The 25,689-nt window shown below is 46.5% G+C and overlaps 1 protein-coding gene across 20 annotated transcripts in view; it reads right to left on the bottom strand.

Moving 5' to 3' along the window:
- Positions 1–25,689, bottom strand: part of LOC120896627 (voltage-dependent calcium channel type A subunit alpha-1) — an 81,060-nt gene that overhangs the window by 23,358 nt on the left and 32,013 nt on the right. For 7 of the 20 annotated variants that reach the window (XM_040300893.1, XM_040300885.1, XM_040301001.1 and 4 more), the window contains exons 3-21: positions 23,601–23,812; positions 13,523–13,705; positions 13,130–13,402; positions 11,763–11,863; positions 10,993–11,148; positions 10,680–10,900; positions 10,494–10,597; positions 9,324–9,439; positions 8,609–8,668; positions 7,527–7,631; positions 6,638–6,667; positions 5,863–6,060; positions 5,577–5,791; positions 4,843–5,507; positions 4,209–4,772; positions 3,993–4,136; positions 3,693–3,894; positions 3,398–3,562; positions 774–884 (exon numbers count right to left, since the gene is read on the bottom strand). In XM_040300893.1, the coding sequence (XP_040156827.1) occupies positions 774–884; positions 3,398–3,562; positions 3,693–3,894; positions 3,993–4,136; positions 4,209–4,772; positions 4,843–5,507; positions 5,577–5,791; positions 5,863–6,060; positions 6,638–6,667; positions 7,527–7,631; positions 8,609–8,668; positions 9,324–9,439; positions 10,494–10,597; positions 10,680–10,900; positions 10,993–11,148; positions 11,763–11,863; positions 13,130–13,402; positions 13,523–13,705; positions 23,601–23,812 (3,825 nt within the window). Of the gene's footprint in view, positions 1–773; positions 885–3,397; positions 3,563–3,692; positions 3,895–3,992; positions 4,137–4,208; positions 4,773–4,842; positions 5,508–5,576; positions 5,792–5,862; positions 6,061–6,637; positions 6,668–7,526; positions 7,632–8,608; positions 8,669–9,323; positions 9,440–10,046; positions 10,163–10,493; positions 10,598–10,679; positions 10,901–10,992; positions 11,149–11,762; positions 11,864–12,760; positions 12,862–13,129; positions 13,403–13,522; positions 13,706–20,488; positions 20,832–22,665; positions 22,824–23,600; positions 23,813–25,689 lie in introns of those variants that run through there. The other 13 variants (XM_040300938.1, XM_040301053.1, XM_040301020.1 and 10 more) reach the window with 12 other exon arrangements.

Below are 25,689 nucleotides of genomic sequence, written 5' to 3'. Positions count from 1 at the left end.
AATCAGATAATAATCTAGTATCTTAAAATGTTTAAAGTAGAAAGACTTGATATCATAATTTTGAAGTGAAATATTTTAGTGTAGCCTTAAATAACACAAAAGGTACATGAAATCTTTCACTTGCTTTTGTTAACTGAACCATAAAATTGGCATTTTAATAATAAAACTTAACACAACTAAACTCAAAATTAAACAGATAAAATAGAACACAATTGCAAAGATTTGATAAGCTTCGTCATGGCTTGAAACGATATCATAAATGCAACAAACAACTAAATTAAATTGGCTGAAGCTGACACTTACCTGACATATTGTATGGTCATCGTGGAACATATGCTATTTAAATTGATTTAAGTAGAAATATATGTTCAATCCACATACCTGAGGTGAGATGAGTTCCTGGATATTAGCTCTAGCCCCATTTGATTTGCTTTCCTGTGCGTTAGGTTACGAAGCAAAATGCATGCATTACCTACCTTCCTCTATGGGGCGGTTCAAGCAAATCCGAAGCTTATCAAACCTTTGCTGTGCAAATGAACGTTTGCTGTTCAAGAGTTAAAAATGGTACGAACTTGCAGCAACAAAAACATGAGCGATGAATGGTGAGTTATAATGAAACGAAACATAAATGAAGTTTGGCTGAATGCAGATTACTTATTTTTTTCTTTTCACGATATCATCATTATGAGCTCATTCACATTTGCAGCCAACTATGTATCGCAGTTATCACAGCAGTGATTGTGCAGTGATCATCCGTTGCCGAATATACCCACCTTTACGCCAAATCCTATTATTTTCAGTATAGTTTCAACACTAAACATCCCGGTAAATCCCATGTTGAGATATTTTAACGATTTCTCAAACTCTTTTCCTTGATTGTGATACTGCGCAAATAAGGTAAGTCGTATATAAGGGATGTGTGTTAATTGAGAAAAATAAATAAGAGAAAGAGAGAGAAAAAAAACATTCAAGTAGACACAAAAATAGGACAAACAATTGATGTAGTTTCGACGGGACAAGAAGGAAGATCGGGGTCGAGCATTATTTTGTGAAGTAGTGGGTTGTGAAAAAGCTGGCGCTCTAAATAAAACCCCACAATGGATATGGTTCAAAGGTAGTTCACTTAAAACAGGCCACATCACAGGAAACATAGGTCCCGCGAAATACGATACGATCTTATGTTATGTTTTCACTCAGACTTACATACAATTTAACTGACGCTTCAGTGACACGTAAGGGTAAGGGTGCGCTTTCGAAATGAAGTTTAGCATTCTGAATACTTTCTGTAACAATTAGAGCAACGTCAGGCACATCGGGTGAACCGCGCATTCCCAAACAGGGTAGGATAAAAAACGGTTTAAACATGTTCATTATGCAGATCGAAGGATCGTATTATTTTTGTGTATGACGCACGTGAATGGAGTGACGCGGAATGACGCAAAATGAAATGGATGGTCGTGTAAAATAGTATGTTACATGTTGGAACCAAACACAATGACGCACGCTTACAACAGCAGTACAGCAGTAACATTTAACAGTACACAAAGGTGATGAAGGGATTGATCACGAGATACCAATGTCTCGTTGAAAGCATTCGTAGCTGTGCCATTCTTTGCGTGCAGGTCAAATGCAGATGTGTTTGTGATGGTTGTGTCGATGTGTGTCTGTATGTGTATATATGGGTTCATATGGGGTTCATGCTTGTGCAAGTGAATGACGCAGGTGCACGGATGCAAATGATGTGATGAGCTCTGTGTGACGAACTGGTGGATGCAAAGATTCATCACAACGGCAATTGCGCATTCGGACAAACACATACCGGTAGGAAACAGCGGTGCAACAGTGTGTATCTGTGTGTGTATGTGTGTGTGTGTGTTCGTTAGGGAGATGAAGACAGAAGTGCAGCTTACAGTTATCATGCCAATAAGGAAAGACAGTTTGTGAAACCATAAAGCAACAGCAAACGAGCCGGAGCTATAACCGTTGACCCGTTCGGTGCATTCAAACACGGCAAACGGACACCATAAACAATAAGGGAATAACGCATACATACATACTCATGCGACGCACATTCACGGCACAAAACATTCAACAGTCACTACACGGGCACTAGCAGGCATGCTCTTTATGGTGAGGATGTTTTGGGGGTATAGGAATAGATTAATCGAGCATAGACACCTCACACCAAACAATAACCAAAAATTAAAAAGTGCATCGGATTGTATCGAACTTAAAAATCATCAGTCACAAGACATGCTGAAACAAAAGGAAAACAAAACCATACAATCGGAACAATCAACAATGCATCAAGAGTTATCTTTGGATGATATTTCAATATTTGTTCAATATTTGATGATATATTATATCAATATTTGTCTTTTAACAGCTGTTTTGTTATATTGCTGATGTTAGATTAAATGTTTAATGCATGCATTAATTTATTTTGATAGGCGGTTTCCTCATCTTTTCAATCTTGTTTCTGCATTGTTCCGGTTAAAACGGTCAGATTTTATTGTTGATGTTTAGTGTGTTATTGATTGTTTGAGATGCAAAAAAATAACGCAAAAACGTAGTGTAACAACACACAGATAAGCATGTTTTTTTAGTTAGTAAAAGTGAAAAATGCAAAAAAATAATAAGAAAAACACCAAACAACGTGCAAAAAAACATCATGCAAGACAAAACATCATGCCAGACAAAACCAAGAACAGTAAACGTACAAAAAAAAAAAAAAACTACACAAAAGACGTGCACCAACGAAGAAACAGTTCAACTATGGTTAAAAACTAGTAAACTGAGATTGAAACTGAAACTGAATGATTGAACGTAACAAAACAAAAAACCATAGCTACACTTCAACGGAGATATCAAACTGTGAAACTTGTTTTCCCTACCATCACAATACTCTGACTCTGACTTCACTCAGATCGGGGAGAGGGAAAATGCAGGACAGTTCCTATTATTTACATTTATATATCATGTGTGTATATGTTTGTTTGGTCCTTTTTTTTGCATTGAGCAGTGTGTGTCTTTTTCTCTTCGTTTTTGTTCAGCTGACTTTGAGAAATTGTTAAACATTGCTGCATTCAAGCTAGGCGTCTTGATCGAGGGTGTGAACCTGCCTGGATGTAGCTTACACACACGCACTGACATCTCCAAGATGTGTTGCGTACATCCGCAAACAACATGTGCACGGTATGACGATAAGAGATTAAGCTGTTTGTCAGATTGTTACTGTTTTTGACTGCATTAAACTGTGATTAGTTGCACCGTAGGTGGAATACATCGGAAGAGCTCCGTAAGACAAACGAGGGGTGGGGGTAGGGTAGGTTCATTAAATGTTAGAGAGGAGGTAACGAAAATCAACATCAGGGAAGCAACATGCAACCATACGCACCTTCATCATCAGCAGTAACGTGTTGAACACGATCAGCATCATTATGAAGTACTCGAACGGTGTCGAGACGACGATGCGCCACACCTTGTACTTAAAACTATTCCGCTTGTTTGGCATGTAACGCTCCAGAGGCCTAGCACCTATCGTAAAGTCTATGCACGATTTCTGAAAAGAAAGAAGCGCAAAAGGATGGACGTGTGTGGATAGGGTTGATATTCGGGTTTGATTGTACCAGCATTACAACCCAGTAATGCTCTCGCTTGAGTACGCCTGGGCTTCCGCTCGTTTTTTTTACCTGATTTTTATCTATCTCACCGTCCTGCAGTTCCGCTTCACCTTGCTCTTGGAATGTAATGATAATCAAGGCCACGAATATGTTAACAAAGAAGAATGGAAACACGATGAAGTACACTATGTAGAATATGGACATCTCTATGCGAAAGTTTTGGATTGGACCCTTGTCTTCGTAGGTAGCGGCCATCGAGTTCTGGAGCACTCTACAAGCAAAAGAGAAGGAACCCGTTAACGACACGGTGCCTCAAAGTGGTGCATTCAGGTGGCATAGTCATAAAGTGGTAAAAGTGGGAGAGCATACTGAGGCCAGCCTTCGCCGGTTTGCACGGCGAACAGTGTTAGCATGGCAGTCGCCACGTTGTCATAGTGGAAACTTTGCGTCTTCCACTCTCTCGGCTCTCTTCGTGGCAGTTGATCGGCACCGTCGTACACGAAAAAGTGTCCCCTGCAGGTAGAAAGATACGCAAAAGCGTTAGCTCAACGGTTTTGGGTTCAAGCCCATCCACGGAACACTTACTTGCATTCCTCGCTCGTGTGCTTGCTGTCGTCGGTGCAGTAGAAAAACTTCCCGTTGAACAGCTGCACCGCAATGACGGCAAAGATGAACTGGAACAGTATGTACACGATCAGGATGTTGATCACGTTCTTGAGCGAGTTGACGACACAATCAAACACCGCCTTCAGCTTCGGCACCCGTTTGATTGTTTTCAGCGGGCGCAGCACGCGCAGCACCCGGAGCGATTTGATTGTGGAAAGGTTCTGGCCGGCACTGCTGCCGGTCATGTCGAAGCCGAAGCTGACGGCCGCACAGATCACGACCACCGCGTCCATGACGTTCCAGAACTCGCGCAGATAGCTGCCCGGGTGCAGTATCACGCCGAGATCGACGATCTTCAGCAGCATCTCGATCGTGAACACGCCAGTGAAGGCGTAATCGAAAAAGTTAAGAATTTTATTCCGCGGCGAGTCCTCCTCGACCGGGTCCTCCGCGGCGAGCGCGATCGAGGACAGCGAGATGACGACCATGATGAAGAAGTCAAAGTACCGCAGGTTCACCACCCAATGTGCGCCACAGCGTATCCTAAAATGGGAATTTATTTTGAAGATAAGTTACAAACAACTTTGTAGGAGAAGCTGACACTGGCACTTACGGATTCGTTGGTGACAGTACAAACATCGACGAGTACGGCAGCATCGGCTTCGGCCCGTCCGGTATCTCGTCGTCGTCCTCCTCCTTCTCTTCGTCCTTTTTCTTGCTCTTTGTGCTGCCACTGCTCCCGTTGCCTCGCGTCGGCGACGGGCTGGACACTTCGACGCGAGGCGGCGAACCATCGTTCTGCATGTGCAGCGCCTCCATCTCCTTGTCCAGCTCCATCTGCTGCTTCTCCTTGTTCTCCTCGAGCTGCTCCTCCTCGGCGGCGGTGAGCTCCTGTGCGTTGGCCAAATTGTCGACCGCGATAGCCAAGAACACGTTCAGCAGCGTGTAGTTACCGAACAGCACCAGAATGATGAAGTACAGCGAGTAGATCATGCCCTTCTTGTGGCCTCCCTGCGACTCGATGCCCTGGTACATGACCTCGTTCCAATCCTCGCCGGTCAGGATCTGGAACACGGTCAGCAGCGCGATCGGGAACGTGTTGAAGTTGGTCGGCGGGGTGCCGTCGGGCAGATTGAACTGACCGCCGAACAGCTGCATGCCGAGCAGGGCGAAGATCAGTATGAACAGGAAGAGCAAGAACAGCAGCGAAATGATGGAGCGCATCGAGTTGAGCAGCGAGATGACGAGATTGCGCAGCGAGGACCAGTACTTGGTGACCTACAAGGAGACGTATGGCGTAACGTTGGTTCAACTACTGCTGGCAATGAATGCTTCACCGATAGCTACCTTAAATATCCTCAGCAATCGCAACGCACGCAGCACGGACAACCCGAACGATCCGCCCTTCACCTCGGACCAGACGACCTCGAAAATGGAACCGCTAATAACGACACAATCGAACCGGTTGAACGATGACTCAAAGTAGATCCGAGGCCCCAGGGCGTACATCTTGATCCACATCTCCATCATGAACAGCCCGAGAAACACGTACTCGGCGTAGTCTACAAAAACCCAAAAAAAAAAAAAGAATATTAGTAAAACAGCTCAACTGCGCCTCGTAGCGAATACTTACACAAAAACTGTGTCAGCCAGTTCGGTTGTCCATAGTGTTCAACCGCAACGCAGACGGTGTTGAAGAACACCAGCACTATGACGAACCAGTAGAACCATTGCGTCTTGACCGTGTGTCTTATCCAGAAGCGGAATCGCTTCTCCGCTCGCCAGAAGCCTTTACACTTTCCTTGCGTTTTCACTTTGGCTTTTAGGTAACCTGCAAAGGAACAGGGGAAACCGGGTCCAATTAGATTGCTGTAGATGCACCGCCAGCTCTACTCGACTACTCGGCAGAGGTAAGGTCTACAAATCACTACTTTCGCTAACGTTTTAGCGTGATCAAATCGGAACAGTATGAATGCAAATGAAATGTTATGGTTCACAATCTATACAAAATGAATGGATTGAAGCTTGTTGGTCACAACTCTAGCGTGTTGTTTCAATTTATTATACTATTTATAAAAGAAGCACCTGTTGCAATGCGCTTTCTCGCACATGTTCTTTACTTTACTACTTTATTTTACATTCAATTTACCTGCTTTGTTGCATAGCCTAATTGTAACTTCTACAAACATTAGCCTACGTTACGAACTTCCTTATCCGATCACCTTTCAGTGAGTGAAATTTTAACCTTTTAAGCCCTTCACCAACATTACCGTACTGGCTAGATTGCCGTTTGAAGTTACTTCAATAATACAAGATACAGCCCAAAATACAACCCTCTAGCGCCTACAGAGAAGCTTGCTAATCGTGTAAAAAAAAAACAATAGATAAATAATTGACTTATGCCGTACCTTTACCTTTCTTGCGCTTCGGAACAAAGACTGTCACGCGCGTCACGGAGATTGGGTTTGTTTGTTTGTTCAAAAATATGTTTTGTTTTTCATTTAAGTTTTTTTTTTCGACATTCAAAAAAAATTAATGCACATCGTTGTGAGGACAGATCGCGGTGGCGATGTATGGGAAGATACAGTGCATGCAACATGAAATAGAAAATAGACAGATGAAGAAAACCCAACAAACGAACAAACACGGACGGGAAATGTTCAAACGGATATGGCCAAACACAAACATAAAGACAGAGAAACACAGAGCAGTAGTGGAAGTATTAGTGGTGGTAGTAGTAGTAGTAGTGGTAGTGGTAGTAGTAGTAGTAATAGTAGTAGTAGTAGTAGTAGTTGTTGTTGTAGAGGTAAGGTAAGGTATCAACTTAACGTATTTAAACAAAAAATAACACTTCAAAACGTTTAAACGCAACACCATCACAGATAGATCACGGATAGAACACGTTTGCAGTTCGGTCGCTGTGGGTGTGTTTGTATGTGTGCATGTGTTTCTATGTTTGTTTACGTTTTGTATTTTTCGTATCTGTGTAAATGTGTATGTGTGTGTTGGAGTAGAAGCCGTAGCAAAACTGTGAATAGGGTTACAAACAACACCACAACTTGTTCCCCGATTGCATACTTTAAGGCGCTTCGAACGACGCGCCTTAAATCGTGTAATCTGTATGACACAAGACTCATGTTATGCGTTTGTTAGTCGTTCTTAAGAAGACTTCAACTGGTAGAGGCTAGTGTGTGATGTTGATTTTGATTTTTTTTTTGAGTTTTAAGATTGTGTTGGTCGTGTTTGGTACTTGTTTCGGTCTAAAGAGAAGAGATAAAAATCAAAAGCTCAATTTACCGTCATCACCACAATCTTCGTCCGGGTCGTCCTCCTCGGTGTCGGTGGATTTGGATTTGCCGAGATTTTTCAGCTTTTTCCGCTTGGCCGCTGCACGCCGGCGAGCTGTTGTCGTTGCAGCATGAAAAGAGTACGCACAAAAAAAAGTTTGAATAAAAACCGAATCGCACGGCAGCGAGAAAACATAAACAGACGTCATGGGCAGAACAACAGTTGATGTAACTTTGCCATGTGAAATGCTCTCGCTCTCTCTCTCTCTTTCGAAGCGTCATACTCTCACTCTCTGGGAGTTTTTCCCGCGCACTAAATAACAACACGCACACACGCGCGCACCCGGAACCGTCACCTGGGTTCCACGAGCACACGCTCACGTGATAAGCGTGAACCCTCCGGTCGGTTCGCGCGTGTTCACCCGACAGCCTGCGTTCATTTCGTGCGGTGTAGTTCATCGGTAGTCGTGCTGGTGTTTGAGGGTTGGTGTTGCACTCGTGGGAAGTAAACCGTCTCGCCCTTACACCACTCGCCCTACGTGGCGGTGTGTTGGTTCTCGGCTCGAAGCACTGCGGCCGGCGCATGCGAAGTATGCTGGGAAATGGTTGGTGTATGTTGTTTGTGCAATAGCGAGCGAGCATACGGCACACGTGTCGTCCCCGGTGGCAGGTGTCCAATTTCCCCGATTGAGACAGAGAGAAGATGGGAACGTTCGGAGAGCGAGGGGTCGGGTGTACAGGGTGAGAGATCCGTGGTGCGGTTTGCAGGGCAAGGAAACCCTGGGAAGGGGGCATAGGGTTTGTTCTATTTATTCCTTGCATTGTTCCATGTGTGTCGCTGCGGTGAACCAAGTATGTAACGCGATGTCATAATTTATGGCGTTCCAATTTCCTACCGCACGGGAGGCACCGGGGGTGTTGGTGCGCATTCAATATACACACACACACACTCACACAGAGAGCATGTATCGGATGGGGATTGTTGTGCGGTGCATAGAGAGCAGGAGGATGATATTAAATCTGCATTTCCGTTCGATACACTACCACCAACTGCCATGACACAACGGTTACAACAAATGCTGTACTACGAACCTTCCATAATGTGCAACCGTTCCTCCTCGGTAGTGCGCTCCTCGGCCAGGATCACTTCCTCTGTGGGTGCGTTTGTGTGTTTTTGGGGGTGTGTGTGCGTGCAAATGTCACCGTATAGGTGTAGAAGGTGCGAGTTGACGCGGTTCCGGTTCCAATTTCCAGATGGTAGCCGTCCAGTTCGATGGGGATGGGCAGCACACAACAGCACAGGGAGTACGTACGTGTGGTTGTGTGTTTGTTGTATGGGTGTGTGTGTATATGTTTGTGTATCGAGAGTTGCGATGGGTGGTTTCGGTTGAAATGGGAGAATAAAATGACGAGAGTAATTAGTAAGCCAATTAGTAGGCGCGCTCCGCAGTCGCTCAGCGCATGGGGACGTGAGGATTGTGGTTTGCTGAGGGATGAAGGGTACGGGCCGAGCCAAAATGGTACGGGAATTCGTGCAAGATTTGCCGTAGCCGGATGATAGCGTGCAGATAGGGATCATTGGAGCATCCAGAAATCCCCCCGGGTTGGCAATAGCTCCGCCGCCCTCGGGCGTGTTTTGTGCCCCCAAACAGGGCCTGCCTTCCCGGAGGGAGGGGTTCAGAAGAGCGGAGGTAGGTGTCGTGTGCAGTGTGGGGGATGCCGAAAACGGAATGTGTTGGTTCGTACACAGGCAGGGGAGGGGGGGGGGTATGCACATGCACAAGCCAAAACAATAGCAATACTCTACCCGCTTTACAAATCCACTCGACGTAGCCGTTTAGCTCTTTTTCTAGCTGCTGTTGCCTACGTAGCTTCAGAAACTCTTGGCGGTTTTCTACCTTTTCCCTCTCCTTCGCAAACTCTCTACGGGGAGGAAAGGGAAAATAGGGTGATAAATGGTTTTTGAAGAGAATCGTAGGTTAAAACCAAAAACAATGGGAGCCATACAACAAGCGAAACGGAAAAGAAAAACAGAAAAACAAACAGAAAGTTCGACCGTACGTAGCGCGTTTGCCTAGCGCGAGGGTTGCTTATCTTTGCTGCTTTGCGTTTGCTGATTTTTTTTTTTGTCTGAAAGCTCGGCGCACAAAAGAACGGAAGTGGTTACAGAACGAAATAGATACATTGTTTTGCGTGTAAATGCTTGCCGCTGTAAGAGCTGGCTGAATAGTACGGGGCAGGGCAGGGCAGGGTTGGGAAAAACTAGGTCGGGGAGGAGGGGGATTGAGCTGAAAAGAAAATCGTTCAAAAAGGGAACTAAAACCGGGAATGGCCTGGCGAGCATTGCGGCAGTAAGAGCATAAAGGGGAAGTTTATTACAAAGGTTGTGTGGGTGGGACGGGGTGGACCTATGGGAGCAGATCGTTCGAGCGTGCTAGGCGAAGCCGATCGGATCTGGTTTAATGGGGGCTTTTTTTTTAAATCTGTTACGGAGGGTTCGGAAGAGAGCAAAACAAATCAATTTTAAAACCTGCTTGAGTAATCCAGTCGAGATAGGATGTCATTGCTTCGACAAACATTTGCCTGGAGCGACACTTGTGAAATTGAGCCTGTCGCTCAACGCGTCCCCTTTCGTTGGAAAACTCTCTGCGCGACGTGGCGGGACGTGAAGGAAGGATGTAGGTGTGTGTGTGTGTGTGGCACAGACACGGACACAGTTTTTTTTTTGGTTTGGTTTTTTGGGCACAAATTACATATCAAAACAAACACAAGAGGTACGTTAATTGTTGTGTGAGTTAATATCGGACGAAAACAAAAATCCTTGAAGAACGAAACGCAATGAGTGGCAGCCTGCTAAAAGGCAGCATTAAGTGCTGCCTCTTGGCCAACAAATAAATCAGTTTTGTTTTTGGTACGTGTGACGAAAAATCATCGATGGCCGGTCCGGCCGGTCCAGTGTGAAACCACGTATACCTACCCGCTGAGCACACCGAGAACTAGATTAAGCATGAAAAAGGATCCCAGCACGATGAGCGGCACGAAGTAGATCCAATTAAACGTTGACCCGAGCGCATCGTTGGTCTGGAAGTACAGCGCAAAGAAGCATGCAGAATGAAGTATGTGTGAACGCAGGGTGCCCACCCAAAGCGGTGGCCAAACCTACCCAGTACAGGATTGCCGTCCAGCCCTCCATCGTGATGCACTGAAAGACGGTCAGCATGGCGAACCCAATATTATCGAAGCTGGTAATACCGAAGTTGGGCCCTTCCCACTGCTCGATGCACGTGCTGTCACTGCTGTTGCAGACGTACGCACCGGTCGGTGCTATCGTGTCGTTATCTGCATTGCAAGGCGTCGGGAATTCGCCCTCCTTCACGATTTGAGCTGCACGGAGCGGAGTGGAGTGCGAAAATCGGTTACTGGAGCTGGTGCAAACGCTTTGCGCGCCATTGCAGCGCTATCGCGCGCGTACTTACAGATATCCTCTAAGCTATAACAGCTCCTGTGTAGCGCACCGGAGTAAAACTCTAAGCCTATGATTGCAAAGATAACAATTGCAAACAAGACCAACAATCCTATCTGCAGCAAGGGCGCCATGGCTTTGATGATTGATTTTAAGACTACTTGTAAACCTGGACAAAGTTGGCAAGTTAGTCCGCACGAGTGACAAAAGAAAGGAATGGTCGGAGAGCGTGTGTTAGTGGGTCATGAACAAATCATAAATTAACTTCAGCTTCATTCAACTACAGGTGTAAGCAGTACTAGAAACGACAAAAAAGCTGCTTACGAAGTAAAACGAGTTGTGCACGCTGCATAAAATCGGGCGTTTTGCTATGAAAATTGCATACATTTAGGAGAGTGTTAGATTGAATGGATGCATTTTTGCATGAAATAATGCTCTTAGAAGCTTGTTCGTCGTTTCAGTATAATTACAGGTGCTAAACAAGTGTACAACAATGATACTATGAAAACGATAACACAAATACTTTTACTGCAACCTTAAATTATTTAGTGGAGATCTAAAACATTGTTTTTTTCTTAGTCTACAAAACAACTTGAATTAAATTTTAAAAATGAAATAAACAACTAGAACCTTACATAATTAAGAAAAAAGTGAAATTTTGAAATTATTACTTTATAACTAATTAATATTAATTATTACTACGAAAAATATAAATAAATAAATAAATACGCTACATGTACTACTGCTAGTTTTGCCAGTCGGCGTCTAGGATTGACTACTCACTAGGAATTCCAGAAACTAATTTTAAGGGCCTTAACACACGGATCGCCCTTAGTGTTCTCAGATCTACTTCCGGTCCCTTTTGGGGGAACAATGTGATGAATCTAGCAAACAGAGGAGTGATTCCGAGGGTAAAAAAGTGTTCAGTTTAGACGTTGTTAGTAATAAAAAAACTAAAATTACTTAGCACTAGCACTAGGGGCATGGGAAGGACAAAAATAAAGCGACTCAAATTGGGCTGTCAGCGGTCGAAGATTTATGCGAAACGTCGTATTATAAATTGCTGCCTAGATTTAGTCCATTACGATGCAACCTTCGGGGTGCCCACTTCACGCGGTCATCAGCGACTTGATGCTGGTGACAATGGACGATGGTATGGAAATTTTTACGACACTCAGAACTACAGAACCGAATCAGAACAGTCAAGCTTTCTCCTCATTTATACCACACTTGACCTCGTGACGAGTCGGGTTGATCCTATTAAGGTCAATTTCACCAGCAGGTACCCTGCCGCGTCCCGCTGGGACCGTAAGTAACCTTGTCCTGGCTTACGGTTTACGATGGATTTTGCATATCACTCTCACCCAGGGTCTTGACATACTTAGGCCACGAAGTTTGGAAACACGGTGGACGAATCGTTAGCGTTGAGTGGACCGTTAAGTAACTAAAGAAGAAGACAAACCCCTCTACATCCTAGATACTATTCCTAGCGTATAACGAAACGACAAATCGCTGTGTAACAGTAAGGTAGGAACGAAAAAGAAAAGAATACAACTAGTAGCAATTAACTGCTGGCAGCAGTTCCCATTCAACCAAAGCCGGCCGACGGGAAGCCACCGCCACCGAACACACGCGCAAACGGTTAGTAGAACGATCGGTCGAAACACCGTACTTGTCTAGCACTAGCAACTGGCCACTATGGAGGAAAAAAAAACACGCTATGGTTTCGCTAGCATTAATTGACAGTGACGAACGCTGCCGACACCGGCATCTTCGCTTACTTGGAATCCTTGAAACAAGCTTAAGCGGCCGCAAAACACGAAATGATCGAAGCATTCGCAAATCAACGTCAACGTTGGCCTCAGCGAAAATAGTCATTGAACTGTGCGCGAATGAATAAAGGGGTACGGTTAGTGGTTGGGGCTGTATTTGCAGGTGGATAGATTGTTAACTTCACGGCGCGATGCCGTTAGAAGTGTTTATGTTGCAGAAGAATAGCAAAACAACAACAAAAAAACAATGAAACCGTGCTGTAGGCTGCTTAAAAGTCCGAAAGGTTTCCGCTGTAAAATAGAGTGAAATATTCCTCTTCCGCCGCACAAAAAAGGGACGCTTTCACCTGTGACCTTACACTGTGGCCTACGACTTACCCCGTAACTACGACGAAAAAATCCATTATGTTCCATATGTTCCTGAGGTAGGAGTGTTTGTGCATAACAAACCCTAAGGCGAGGATCTTCAGTGATGCTTCGACGCAGAAGATGCCCAAAAAATATGCTTCCGTTTTTTCCAGCTTCTGAGCAAGTATCGTCTTGTCTCCATGAGGTAAGTGCTCCTCCAGAGCCAATACCACGCAATTGGCAATGATTGTCAGCAGCACAGCGTACTCGAACGGAGGCCATTCAATGATGAACCGTGTGTATCTACACAGTGGGAGAGAGGGGGAAGAGGGGGTGGACGGGGCAAGAGGAGATTTTGTTAATGCTTGGAACTTTTCGGCAAGAACTTTTGGCGTGTGATGGCAGGATCCACCACCTACGTACTTCCTAATGATGTTGTCCTCTGATAAAATAAAGAGCGAGGTGGGTCCGCCTCCAGCCAGAGACTGACCCCCTTGACTGCTGGGGCCACCCATTCTATCAGCTAAATAGTGGCCTCCTTTGCGTCCGAACTGAGTCCCGTTCGAGGTCTGACCTGCGAGCGCCGCTTCTTGAGCTGCAGCCAACCTGGAAAAAAATGAATCGTTAGAGGGTGTTAGTTTACGAATGAAATAGTGTTTAAAATATTATATTATAACTTTTTAACATACAAAAGATACATTTAGTTTAGTTGTCCCATAAGTTAGGATGAGATGAGTTTCTTTACAATCAGTGCTTATAGTTTTTCTTCCACGTCGATTAATCCCATAAGCTACCAATCAGCCAAAAGTTATGCAATCTACCGAACAAAGCTAGCTATCCAACCGAATGTGGCTGATTTATTCGTTCAGATAAGAATATTGGATTTTTTGTTGCGTAATATGACTTAACATTGGCTCACATACTTTACAAATCACAAGAGACGTATTATGTGTCAACGTTGAAAAAAGGAATCAAAACTTAATTCTATCGACGTTACTGCAGTCCACCATCTCTGCTCAACGTTGCAGACCTTCAGAGCTACGCTCTTCTGCGGCATATCATCTCCTGCGTTCAAGCCCACAGTGACTGATTACTATTTTTTCACCCTCCGTCACTACCAGCACCAAGAGCTCGTTCACAATTGCGCAACTACCATCAAATCAGGTCGAACGCTCCCAGCACTGGTCCTGCAGGTATGCATGCACGCCCATCGCTCGAATGATGATGTTGGCGATGGACTACAGTCAGCCGCCCCTTGATAAAAGGATGAGGAACTCCCTCATCAGCATTAGCAAAAGCACCGAGGGGAAGAGCGAAAGCACCATAATCAGACTGTTACGCTGTTGCTGATGCGACGTCCGTACTTCGTTAGTCGATGGCACAGTATTCTACGGTGTGCTACCGGATCGACCTGTGCATAGATAAATTTAGACCTGGATGCAGCTTCGTGAACAATGCTGCCATGATATGTTGCATGCATGCTGCTTTCGGTGAGTGGCAGCAGGATCTTCATCCTGGGATGAAAAGAATGCTTGCGCTATACATTTCTGGCCTCCCTTCCTCGGTTGCAGCTTATCGTCCCATAATAAAGTTCATCAACCGCCAGCTGGGCAGACGGAAACGGAACTGGGTCACAGATGGCCCCTGGGATGCAGAAAAGTTACACGTTCAATTCCTATTGCTGCGACGGTGCAGCGTTCTAGAGTGCGAGAGACGCCTGATGTGCTACCGTTTAGCTTACGTGCTCTGCTTTTAATCGACTCGTAACGCGCTTCGCCTATTAAACTCACGCGAGTTTCACGCCCGAGGCTACGCCGCGTCATTTGTTTCGGATTCAAACAAGTAGCAAATTGTGAATCGTGCTCTGCCAAACAACTTTTACTACCAATGCCTTCATTCGCTGTACAAATCACAACACTTATTGCTCGCTGGCCTCATACTAGTGGGAAGTAAGGTGACGCGAGGCAAACAAGTAGGGTAAGAGATGTAGCACAAGCCGAGAGATATGGCTTTCAGTCACGAAATCGGAACTGTACCGTGCCTACGGTCTGCGGTTATGATAGAACCGATTTGTTGTACGAGGTTATGGCATGCAGAGTCGACGCTGCGAGTGGAGCAAGTGACGCTGTGGTTAGATAGATATCGCACTTGAAGCTCGGCAATGATTTATGATTAATTTTTATCGATTTTTGTACACCGTCTATATGCGAGTGTGAGTTTCCAAAATAAGATTAATGGAAAACGTAACTAAAAAGTCTTTCTAGTGCTTTTTAAACACATTCAATGATACATTTCAGAAGTACTTTAGATCGGTATGAGCGCCTAAATGTATGCAGAAAAAAAGCCAATAATTATTCTACTCGTTCCACTTTCATGAATTCCTTCTTGCAATACATATGGTATACACCGAACATAAATTTGTCATAATTATTAAGCAATTGTAGCACTCTCCTCTCAATGTTTGCACTCTGACATCGGAGCAATATTTGGTCCTTCGAACCGGATAGCCGCTTCGATCTGCTCTGTTTATTCTCCTGTCAGCCCATATTTCTTCACATTGCTCGTTATTTTATTGCACATAGTTCAATTTAACAGCAGTGGCATCCGGGTGCTCACTTTCGCGGAATGAAGCTATGGAATATCTAATTGGCTGTTTCCTGTCCCCATTGAATGGCCTTTTGCCGTTCGTTACCATTGCTTCCGCTGTTCGAAAGCTCTTTTTTTCTACCGAGCGACAGTGCACGGGGCCGTCTGCTAATCGCAGACCGTTTATGCTGCGTGACATCGTTCGCCCTCGAACGATGATTGATGTCGGTGGATGGATTCTACATCGCTGCCCCGCGTATCAACTGTTGCGCGCCCAAAACCGTCGGGAAATGGGCTCGGATCGAAACAGCGGGCCAGAAAGCCGTATTGCGTGACACTGTTCGAGTCGCAAGTTGACTGTCGCTAAAAATTACGATTGGCGACGAGAAAGTGAGTAAATTATATCCTCCACGATGAGTCCCGCGAGAACGGGCATGGGGGACAACGCCAACGCACCGCTCGGAAGGGCAGAGGCATGCTTGTTTATCATTTCCGGCATCGTTTAGGGAACGGCTCGGGGCGGCGTAACGATCGCATATCATGAAATCACCATAAATTCAGCTGAACACACCATTCCAAACCTGCTTCTTTATCGGCAACTCTGTCTCGGTGTGTTTGTACCGACCAATCCGAATCTTGCCATAAATTGTTATGTCCTTCAGGTTTACTGCTTTCGTTTATGACACCACGCAGCACGTGCCAGCCAGCTCCCCCGCTTGCCCTCGACGTCTGTCAAAATGCTTAGCTTTGGCGAGCACTTAATACACCTGCAGATTTGGCCCTACGTTTGTTGGCTCTGGACACCGGCACATGTCTTTGCTTCTGCTTTTATTTGGTATCGTTTACCACCACCCTGCCCGAAAGGATAATACCACACGCGGAGAACACGCGCCCAACCGTCGCTGTATCTCGTAGCGCATAAAACATTCAAACGGTAATGCATTCCCGGCCCCGGCCCCGGCTATCTTGGCACCTAGCACACCCCGTCGCCTATCGCCTATCAATAAAAACGGATACGAAATCATGTAAAGCGACATAAAACCGTCAAGCGTGACATAAACTTCGAACCACAGGATACTACGGCCGCCACATGTCACACACATGCGGCTGCTAGTAAAACAATCGAACACTCAGCCCACAACCGGAACGTTCCGACCGGACCCGGAATGAAACACGAACAGCAACGGGGGTTAGACAAAGCTGTCTCTCTAAATTATGTATACACACGATTACGTCACACTCAACGATACACACACACACACACACAAACAAACACACGTACAAAGCACGATACCAGGACGGTACAGAACAACAGTTGCACCCGCAACGGGCGAGACCTTCACGCGAGTTGCTCGAGTGTTGGGCGCTCGAAAGGCGAAGTGCACACGGTATGGTTGGCTTACTAAAAGCGCCAAGGATCAATCCAGTGGGCCTGTGTGGGCAGGAATCGAAGTGGAAATATTAATGTGAACTCTATGGGGATGGGGGAGAGGGGAAGGAAAAAAACGAAGGTGCACCCTGCCCCCAACCAACCAACCAACCAAACGTAAATATAGAATGCACGGCGATGATAATGGTGAGCTAACCAAACCTTTCCTACACGAACATGGCTCTAACCTCCCATACCCCTGCGCACCCCCACACACCCGCACCATGTGCAATAATCGATAAGTCAACACATAAACAAGTCTGACGCTGTACCGCTCGCTCGGCTCAAGTGTGCCAGACCGTATTAACCGTCCGCTCGGCAAATGGCGATGGCGATGGCTGAAGCGCGAGACACGACCGATCGGGCGAACCCGCTGAAGCAACATGCGCTACACACCCGTCCGTCCGTCCGTGGTGGTTGTTCCGACACGTGGTGGTTTTTGGAAAATAATTTCCCTCGCACACATAAGAAAAAAGCGAGTGCTACCCAACCGCCCCCGAAGGAGTTCCCTATGCCAACCGTCTGCGTCATTGTGATGGAACGGAAACTCTGCCGTGGGGCCGTTCTATTTTTAGCCTGCCGGGTGAGGCATCCCTATGATGCTACGACGTGTGTGTGTGACGAGTGCGCTTCCTGCTCCCCGGAATGGATCGACTCTTTCGATGTGCAGTGATCATCATTAGAGCGAATACGATTGATGGACGCCCATTCGTTATTACTGCCCGCCGCGCGTAATGATTACGATGAGCCCGCGTTTTATGTTACGCTGGGCACAATTTGTGCGAACCTGTGTGTCCTTTTGCCCGAGGAATCGTGGCTGCTTGTACGGAGCAAGTATCGTGGCGGAATTATCAAATTACCGCACCCAAGACCGCACCGGCTGGTGGGGGTTTAGGCGGCCGGATAATGCTCCACCGCGCACCACTAGATTGAAAGATATCGGCCACACATCGGGTTCATTACGTCGTGCTGGACCGCCCTGCTGGTGGTATGGAACACTCCAACCACGCTTAAAACCCCGGTGGCGACCATCCTCGAGACTACGTGGGACATCAGGAAAATGCGACCAAGATCAATAGAGCGCGTGTCCTTGAACGTGCTCTAACAATGTTACCACGTAGCGGTTGCCGCCACGATGCATAGGCTTGCCCTCGCTTGCTCTCTCTCTCCGCACGGCAAAACCACGAGCCGTATCGATTTTGCACTGGAAGCTGGATGAGTTATTGTGTGCGTTTTTGTGTATGTGTGTGTGTGTGTGTGGTGTGTTTATTGTTTCATTTTTTCCTTTCTGTTCACCTGCCACTTTGCTCCATTGCTTTCAAGTAGTTTCAGGCACGGGTAGAGAATGATGAGCGACCCCGGAGCTTCCACACCCTTGCAAGGTCAGCCGTCGTAAGCGTCCGCCCGATTCTCGGCCCAGCCAGGCAATGGCATAACCCCCGGTGAGCAGCAAAACCGGTATGTCTTTTCGCTTCGACCCTTGAAGCAGCGGAATGGATTTTGGATTTTTTCTGTCCCTAAGCCCCGGGACGGGAATGTCCGAAGCCCACCGAAGCCACCCCCCAAAAACCCGCTGCCTGATTGACGTCGTGGGTCTGACAATGACAGTGAATTGGTAAGCCCCATTTTGAAATGGGGGAAGAGTTTTCAAGCCTCATCGATGCTAATGGAGGCCGAGAGTAGCCCGACACACAAATTTGCAACTCGACCAGCCTTTTCACACGATTGAATAAAGTGGCGTTAGGCGGGGAAGGACTGTGATGTTCCGTACCGAACGGTTGCTCAAGCGTAGTAAATGGTTTTTTTGCTCAGCTGAACGCCAATCGCTTGAATCGTTTGACCTTTGGGCCGGAAAACGACCGATGGCACAACAAAGGGTGGATCACGTAATTGTCAGTATGTACGGTGTTGTACTTCGTGTGATTAATGCAGCTTTTCCTTTTATTTGTTTGCCGGGGAACGGAATGTGGGTAGGATTAGCAGGCGGATCGCATATATCATAGTTGGCTTATTAGTTTGACCCAGTTTTTAGAGAAAAATGGCAGGCCAGTGGCAGTGCTTTATGTAGGTCACACAGTTTCGTGTTTCATCCCGCATATATGTATCATTATTCTAGCACCAGGCTGCTCCTGTTTAAGCAATGCCATGAAGCTTTCAGCAGTTATGGGATCATGTTCAGTTGTTAATGATTATCGGTACGGTAGTAGATGTGTCACTGTTGTAAACTTCTTTTAAGTAAGCAAAATACCCAAAAGAGCAGTATTGTCGCAAAAATTGCATACCTTTAGGCGTTTAGAGTAAAGCTCACAGCTGGTGAAGCAAAAACAAATCAATTGATTAATCCTCTAGCCATGAAAGCTGATGCTGTTCAAACACATATGCTCACACAAAAAAACCTCCCCTGCTCCTAAGAAGTTGCTTACAGTGGCACCGTAATTAACTCAAGCTGGTTTGAAATTCGATCGATGCTTGTTTTTTTTTCGTGCCTAATTCCATCTCATCGGTTCATTAGAGTGTGTCAGCAGAAAAGAACAAAGAAAAATCCCTCCCGGCTGTCGGGGCCCGAAAGAAGCTGCCAAAATTCGCAACACATGCACCAGTGGAGCAGATCAAAGCGAACTCATCACCAGCGGCATCTCGGTCGGATAAGTTTGGACGGAAACGGGAAACGCTAATTCATACAATTTTCCAACCGATCAGTCATGGTTTGTGGGACACCACGAGACGCACAATGTGCGTAGTGCCTAGTTACAACATTTGTTGCCTGAAAGCGAGAAGCACTCTGATCTTTTGTAGCTTTTTTATCAACAGAAAACATCACTTTCATTTCGCATGTTGTGTACGATCAATATCAGTATACGATTTTATCATTATTTTGGTGTTGCTGATGTGCCCTGCCCACAGTGATGAATGGGCCAACCATTCTCGACTCGAACGCCTCCACATTGAAACCGGCGACATTGGACGGGGAGTAAGCAAAGCACCGATACCTTCAAGGCAAGGTGACAAACAGGTTCGATAAATAGAACGAAATGCATTGATTTTCCTTGCCCTCCAAAGGTTTCTTTCCGCTTCCCTCGTATCCACCGGTTTCTGCTTCCCGCACTGTCGGGCGCTGCACAATGCTATGCGAGCACTTTGCGTTTGCATTCGACGCCGCGACAAGAAAGCAGGCGAAGCACAGAGTGCGCCCGTCGAAGGACACCAGTGCTCGGAACGGCAAAGCTTGTGTAGAACATAGAGGGGAGGCCTGCTTATTATTATTATCAGTATTATTTTTTGCTATGCCTTTGTACTTTCATCTGCTTGATTAATGCTTTCGTGTTTTTCTACCCTACCGTCTCCAATCAGTAACACCTCACCAGTACACCCACCGTCAGTTTTTCCCAGTGTGCAGTACCAGCGCTGGACGACCACAGGGCCATATTGGGTTACACCGAGCCACCGACGTAATACATTTGTGCAGCCGCTGGGTTTGCTTAGCGTGGATCCAGACAGGCGGCCAAACACACAATACCCTTTGGGCGAGCGGAGAGCCCTTCCAGCAGACGCAGCCGATCCGAAAACGATCAGCTTCCAGCTGCCGTTTGCTTTGTTTCACCGATTTGCACCGTACCACTTCACCAAAACATACACACACATACACTTCCTTAGGATGCTGTGTCACACGTGATTTTGTGAACGATTTTAAATGATTTTGTTAGCAGCTTGCTCTGCCTTCGGTATTATTCACCCGAAAAGAGGGAAGAAAAAAAGAAAGAAACACACACGCACACACGCGGATTGTAGCGATTTAGTAGCGCCGCAACACGAAGGAAAACACTCCACCAGACTAGGCGAGCTTCCGGGCGAACGGCACCAGATGGCGCCCCATGCACGAAACACGCTGCTCCGACACCTAGCTACTCGCTTTCTCTCTGTGGCTGTGTCATCTCACGTGCTGCGTTAGGTTGCGGGTTGGAGAGGGTTTTTTCAAACCCTCTCGTAAGCTACTTCGCTCGCCACGCACACACACACACACACACAACACTCTCTTCTTTTGCTCTTTTTCTCTCGCTTTAGCACTCCCCAATCAAGTCCCCTATCAAGCACATACGTGAAACGTGCGAAGCAGGCTTTGCTGCTGAACGGTGACCGAGCGTCAAAGCCTTTTCCAGTAAACACACACACACATACACACAAACAGACATAAACGAGCAGAGACACAACAGGGAACTTGTTTTCCACCCCCGCACGAAGGCATAATTTTGCTGCCCCTGAGCTCGCTTTGTTGGCGCACGCACACACACAAAAACAGGACACATTTATTCTACGCGAAAGGGAGAGGGAAATCAAGCGCGCTCGCTTGCTCGTTCACAGTTTGCTTCCTTCTCGTCGCACCACCACCACCACCACGGCGAGCGTACCATGGCGGTTGCTCCGTTTCCGCTGCTCGAAAGGATCGCACGAACACATTAAAACATACGGGAGAGCTTCCGATACGAGGGCGAATAGAAGGGCCTTTCTTTGCCTTGGACAATGCCACCACCGCCACCAACACCATCACGTACAAACCCAATTGGGTGCTCCCGTTTTCTCAGCTTTTTCCTGCTGCTGCTGCTGTTTCTACTTCTTTTTTACCACCACCTTCACGGTTACATTGGTGGGAGGGGGGGAGGGGGGAAGAGCGTAGGGGTTGAATGATGGGAGAGAGTCACTTGTGCTAAAGGAAAAATGGGCCATTTGGGGGTTGTGTGTTTTTTTTTGTCGTTTGAAAGTGAACATAAAACAAAGAAGAGATAAAAGTGGAGGACGATTTGTGTGAGAGTTCGTTTTTTTCGGGAGCATTAATTAGAGAAAGAATAAAAGTCAGGAAGAGAACCAGTGTGTGCGTGTGTGTGTGTGGGGAAAGATTATTTGATGGCACCACAGTGAGGTGTTGGTTTTACCAACTTCAATTAGTTTCAACTTTCCCGGCGGACACTCCCCATTATTGTTTCACTGTGAATGCTATCAGTAGCCACTTGCATTAACCAATTGAGGGGTAGGGATAGGAGGCGGTTTGTAGGTAGCAGCAAGGTGGAGCCTTGCATCACTCAAATCGAATTAAGGTAATTAAATTTTAAAAAGCACTCCGGCAGCAGCCCCGCATTCAGCGCAGATGGCAGGTCCTGATACGAACGAATGAGGCAGGAAAATCCCTGGGCTTGGTGATAACTCTCCCCCATTTTTCAGTGGTGCTGGCGGACGGACGGTTCACGGGCTTGAGTGGGTGGGGCGTTGTGCGATTCGCTTTGGAGCCCGTATTTTTTTTTTCTTTTCACTTTCCCTGCTGACGATGCAACTCCACATTTCCATTGTTGCGCAAACGGAACGCAACGTCACAAGGGGGGGTTTCTTTTTCACATTCAACTATTGCCACATCCCATGCGGGCTGTACGTTTTTTCACCTCCCAGTATACACACATACGCACGCACGCACACACACACACAAACACTGATTTCAAGAGGGCAGCTTTTCGGTTCGGTATTTCGATCTACCGTTCGAGCACACAAAACCATTATTCCAAACCTTTTGGTGCCGCGCTGGCAAGAATGAGAATGCACCGAATGACACCACCTTCCTGCCGCGCCACCTCCTGTACGACCCTTTTGCGGGGTGGAATTTTCTTCACTGTGTTACTTTTTTTCCTCTATCAAACGCGAGCACAAACACGTTCGAACGGCTTGGCTTCTGGAAAACGAATGAATGCACCGTTCCGTTTTTCGGATGGAAATGACTTTTCCATCCGAGCTATTTTACCACGCACACACACACACACATATATCCGGGGGGTTCATTCGTCACCCGTCTGGAAAGCTACACGTAAACACACAAATTTGAATTGCCTATCGAACACGCGCGCACACACACACACCCACCCAGCACTGCACTGATAGCACGTGTAGCGACTCGCACTGGTCTGAGCCGCCCCCACCTGAAGGGCTTTTTGTTTGGGTCGTGTGACGGCGCTGCGGGAAAACTCAACCGGCCACTGTAAACGCACGCTGTCAAACCGGGAGCTACATGGGCCGGGGATGAGAGGGGCGCATGCGGTCAATGGGTCGGGCGAGGCCACTGGTACGCAGGACGGTCGGTTTGTAAACAGTGCACACTCACCAGCGCGGGAAAATGAGTGACGGTCGGTGAGCAACTGCCGGGCGAGCTTTGAAACATTAGGCGTCTCCATTGAAATATTTCATGGATCTGTTGTTTTCCTTATTTTAATCATATTTCCCCAATATTGGTTTTGTAACAAATCAAACCGTCTTAAACGAAGCAGATACTTCTCAAACCCCCGATGGAGATTCAAAAGCGTCGTTAAACATGTATTTGGTGTACATAGAAACTAATTCTTCTCATTGAAATATTTCAACCAAGCTTTCGAAAGCTCTTTCTTTCTCGTTTAGCGTTTTGAAAACGCTTTCCTTTAGAATTTCCACCCGCTGTCCGTTTGGTGTACTTACATGATGTCTCCTAGTTTCAGTCTTGTTTGAATTAATGCACAGCTTTTGTGGTCACTGGTCGTAACGGCTCGCCTTCGCCTCGGCGAGACACGCGGTGTGTTCGGCCCATCGGGTGGCTCGAGCTGCAGGTTGAGATTGTTCCCTAGGCGCACCATCGGGGACGAGCCCCGGCGGCGCGTCGACATGTGTCGACCTCCGACGCTTCCAATCATCTGTGGAAAGGGAAGAAACGAAGCCAAGTTTAAACAATTATTTGATTTTATCTTATTTAATTTTATTTTAATTATTTATTTATTTATTTTTTGTCGAATTACTCAACAAGAATGATGAGGCACTCGAAATTATGAAATTAAAATTCAACATAAAAAGGTAAACATTGCACCACGCAACTGGTATTGCTATAATTAATTGAGTTAGCTACGAACACCAACCGATGCTGAGGTGAGGGAGCGTTACGTCTTTTTTAATGAGGTTGCAAAAATTGCAGAACGATCGTTTTCTCGGTGCCAGCAATGCTGCATGCGACGCTTGCATACACGCTGAAGTGGATGGTGGAATAAAAGTGTAATGCAAAACTTTCAACACTTCCTTCCCACCAATTCTATGGTTTTCTATGGGCGTTGATGGCGGTATGCTGTAAAGAAAACGCACCGCCAAGAATGGAGCAACGAACTTTCTATAAAGTACAAGACTGGTAGCCGTCACGGCGTCAACGAAAAAAAAGGAACCTATTGAGCGATGGCAAGAAACATTCGCCGGCAAGCAACGATGATACACACTTTAGAACGTTTCTGGTGCGCTCCTTTGCTTTGTCCATACCATCTTCTACCTGTACTACGGTATCGGTGGGCGAAAAAGGATAGGAAACTAAAAGCCAGTTGATCCCTTGCAGCATTTTTCATCAACGCTCGCGATGTACACGAGCGACGTGCTAAAGGGAAAGCGAATCCTTCTACCGGCTCGGTATGATTTTTATGATAAGGGAGTAAGAGAGGCACAGTGGGATGCATGGGTCGTAAATGGTACAAAAGCATTCAGCTACCAGCAGGTACGCTTCGCTACGGGAAAGCCACCTGCCGGGTGCATTTTATTTTTTGTGGAAACGGAGGAAGAGTGTATCTTTTCTTTCGGCGTGAAAAATAGTTCATTTCACCCATCACTGGGGCCCGGAGAAAACCGTCTGTGTAGCGCCATTCTTTCCTAGCATTCACCGGCAGCGATACGCCTTTCCTTCCGCTTTCCGCTGTGCTTTTGCTTCCTTTGCCCCTCTACCTTGCACGGTAGCAAACACATTATGCGCTTCGGAAATGGGAAACAACGCGTTCGAGCACCGTTGCGGGAGGAAACCGCGCTCCATAAGCGGCGGAAAAACTTGATCCAATAAGTTGGGGCAAAAACCTGTTGGATGGTACTGCCTTGCCCGAATACTGTCGTATCGCACGTCATCGCATTGCTTCATAAATCTATCAACGGGTGCATTTTCCCGCCCTGTTATACAGTTTGCTTGATGCACTTGGCACTCCATCCTGCAGGGGAGCCGGAAAACCTCTTCCTTTTGATGGAGAAATGTATTTTTTTGCAAAAAGAAAAGACCATAGCATCGGCTACAAACCATCGCACTAAAACACCCGGATGTAACACTAATTGTCGGTAATGGGAAAGTTTTACGACCTTCCGTCGCTAGTCCCCGAACCAGTTCGCCGTTCCATTGCGTTGCTTCTTTGCCCCGGGTCAACACGGAAGCGATCCACGGGCACACGGGAACGCTGTTACTGTAACGTCTCGTGCAGCTCGTAAAAATGGTAATCGATGATCGGCACCAAACGCGAGCTGAATCGCTGAAAGCGCAACCGTTTGCGAACCCGATGCGGGAATGCAATCGAGTGCAGTTTGATAGCATTTTACACCACCTTCCTCAATTTCCCACCAATTGCATTGTGCATGTTTGTGTGTGTGTGAGTGTATGCACTTGTGGTTTGGTGTGAATAAAGCTGTCGCGCTTGGGATGGGATTACGTGAGCAGCACGCTTGGCGATGTTCGATTGGATGGTAAGCATCATTGAGAATCAATTGAGCAAAATTTCGGATT

Source organism: Anopheles arabiensis, chromosome 2 (assembly GCF_016920715.1).
Source record: "Anopheles arabiensis isolate DONGOLA chromosome 2, AaraD3, whole genome shotgun sequence".
Lineage (NCBI taxonomy): Eukaryota > Metazoa > Arthropoda > Insecta > Diptera > Culicidae > Anopheles > Anopheles arabiensis.
This window is presented reverse-complemented; position numbering and strand designations above follow the sequence as displayed.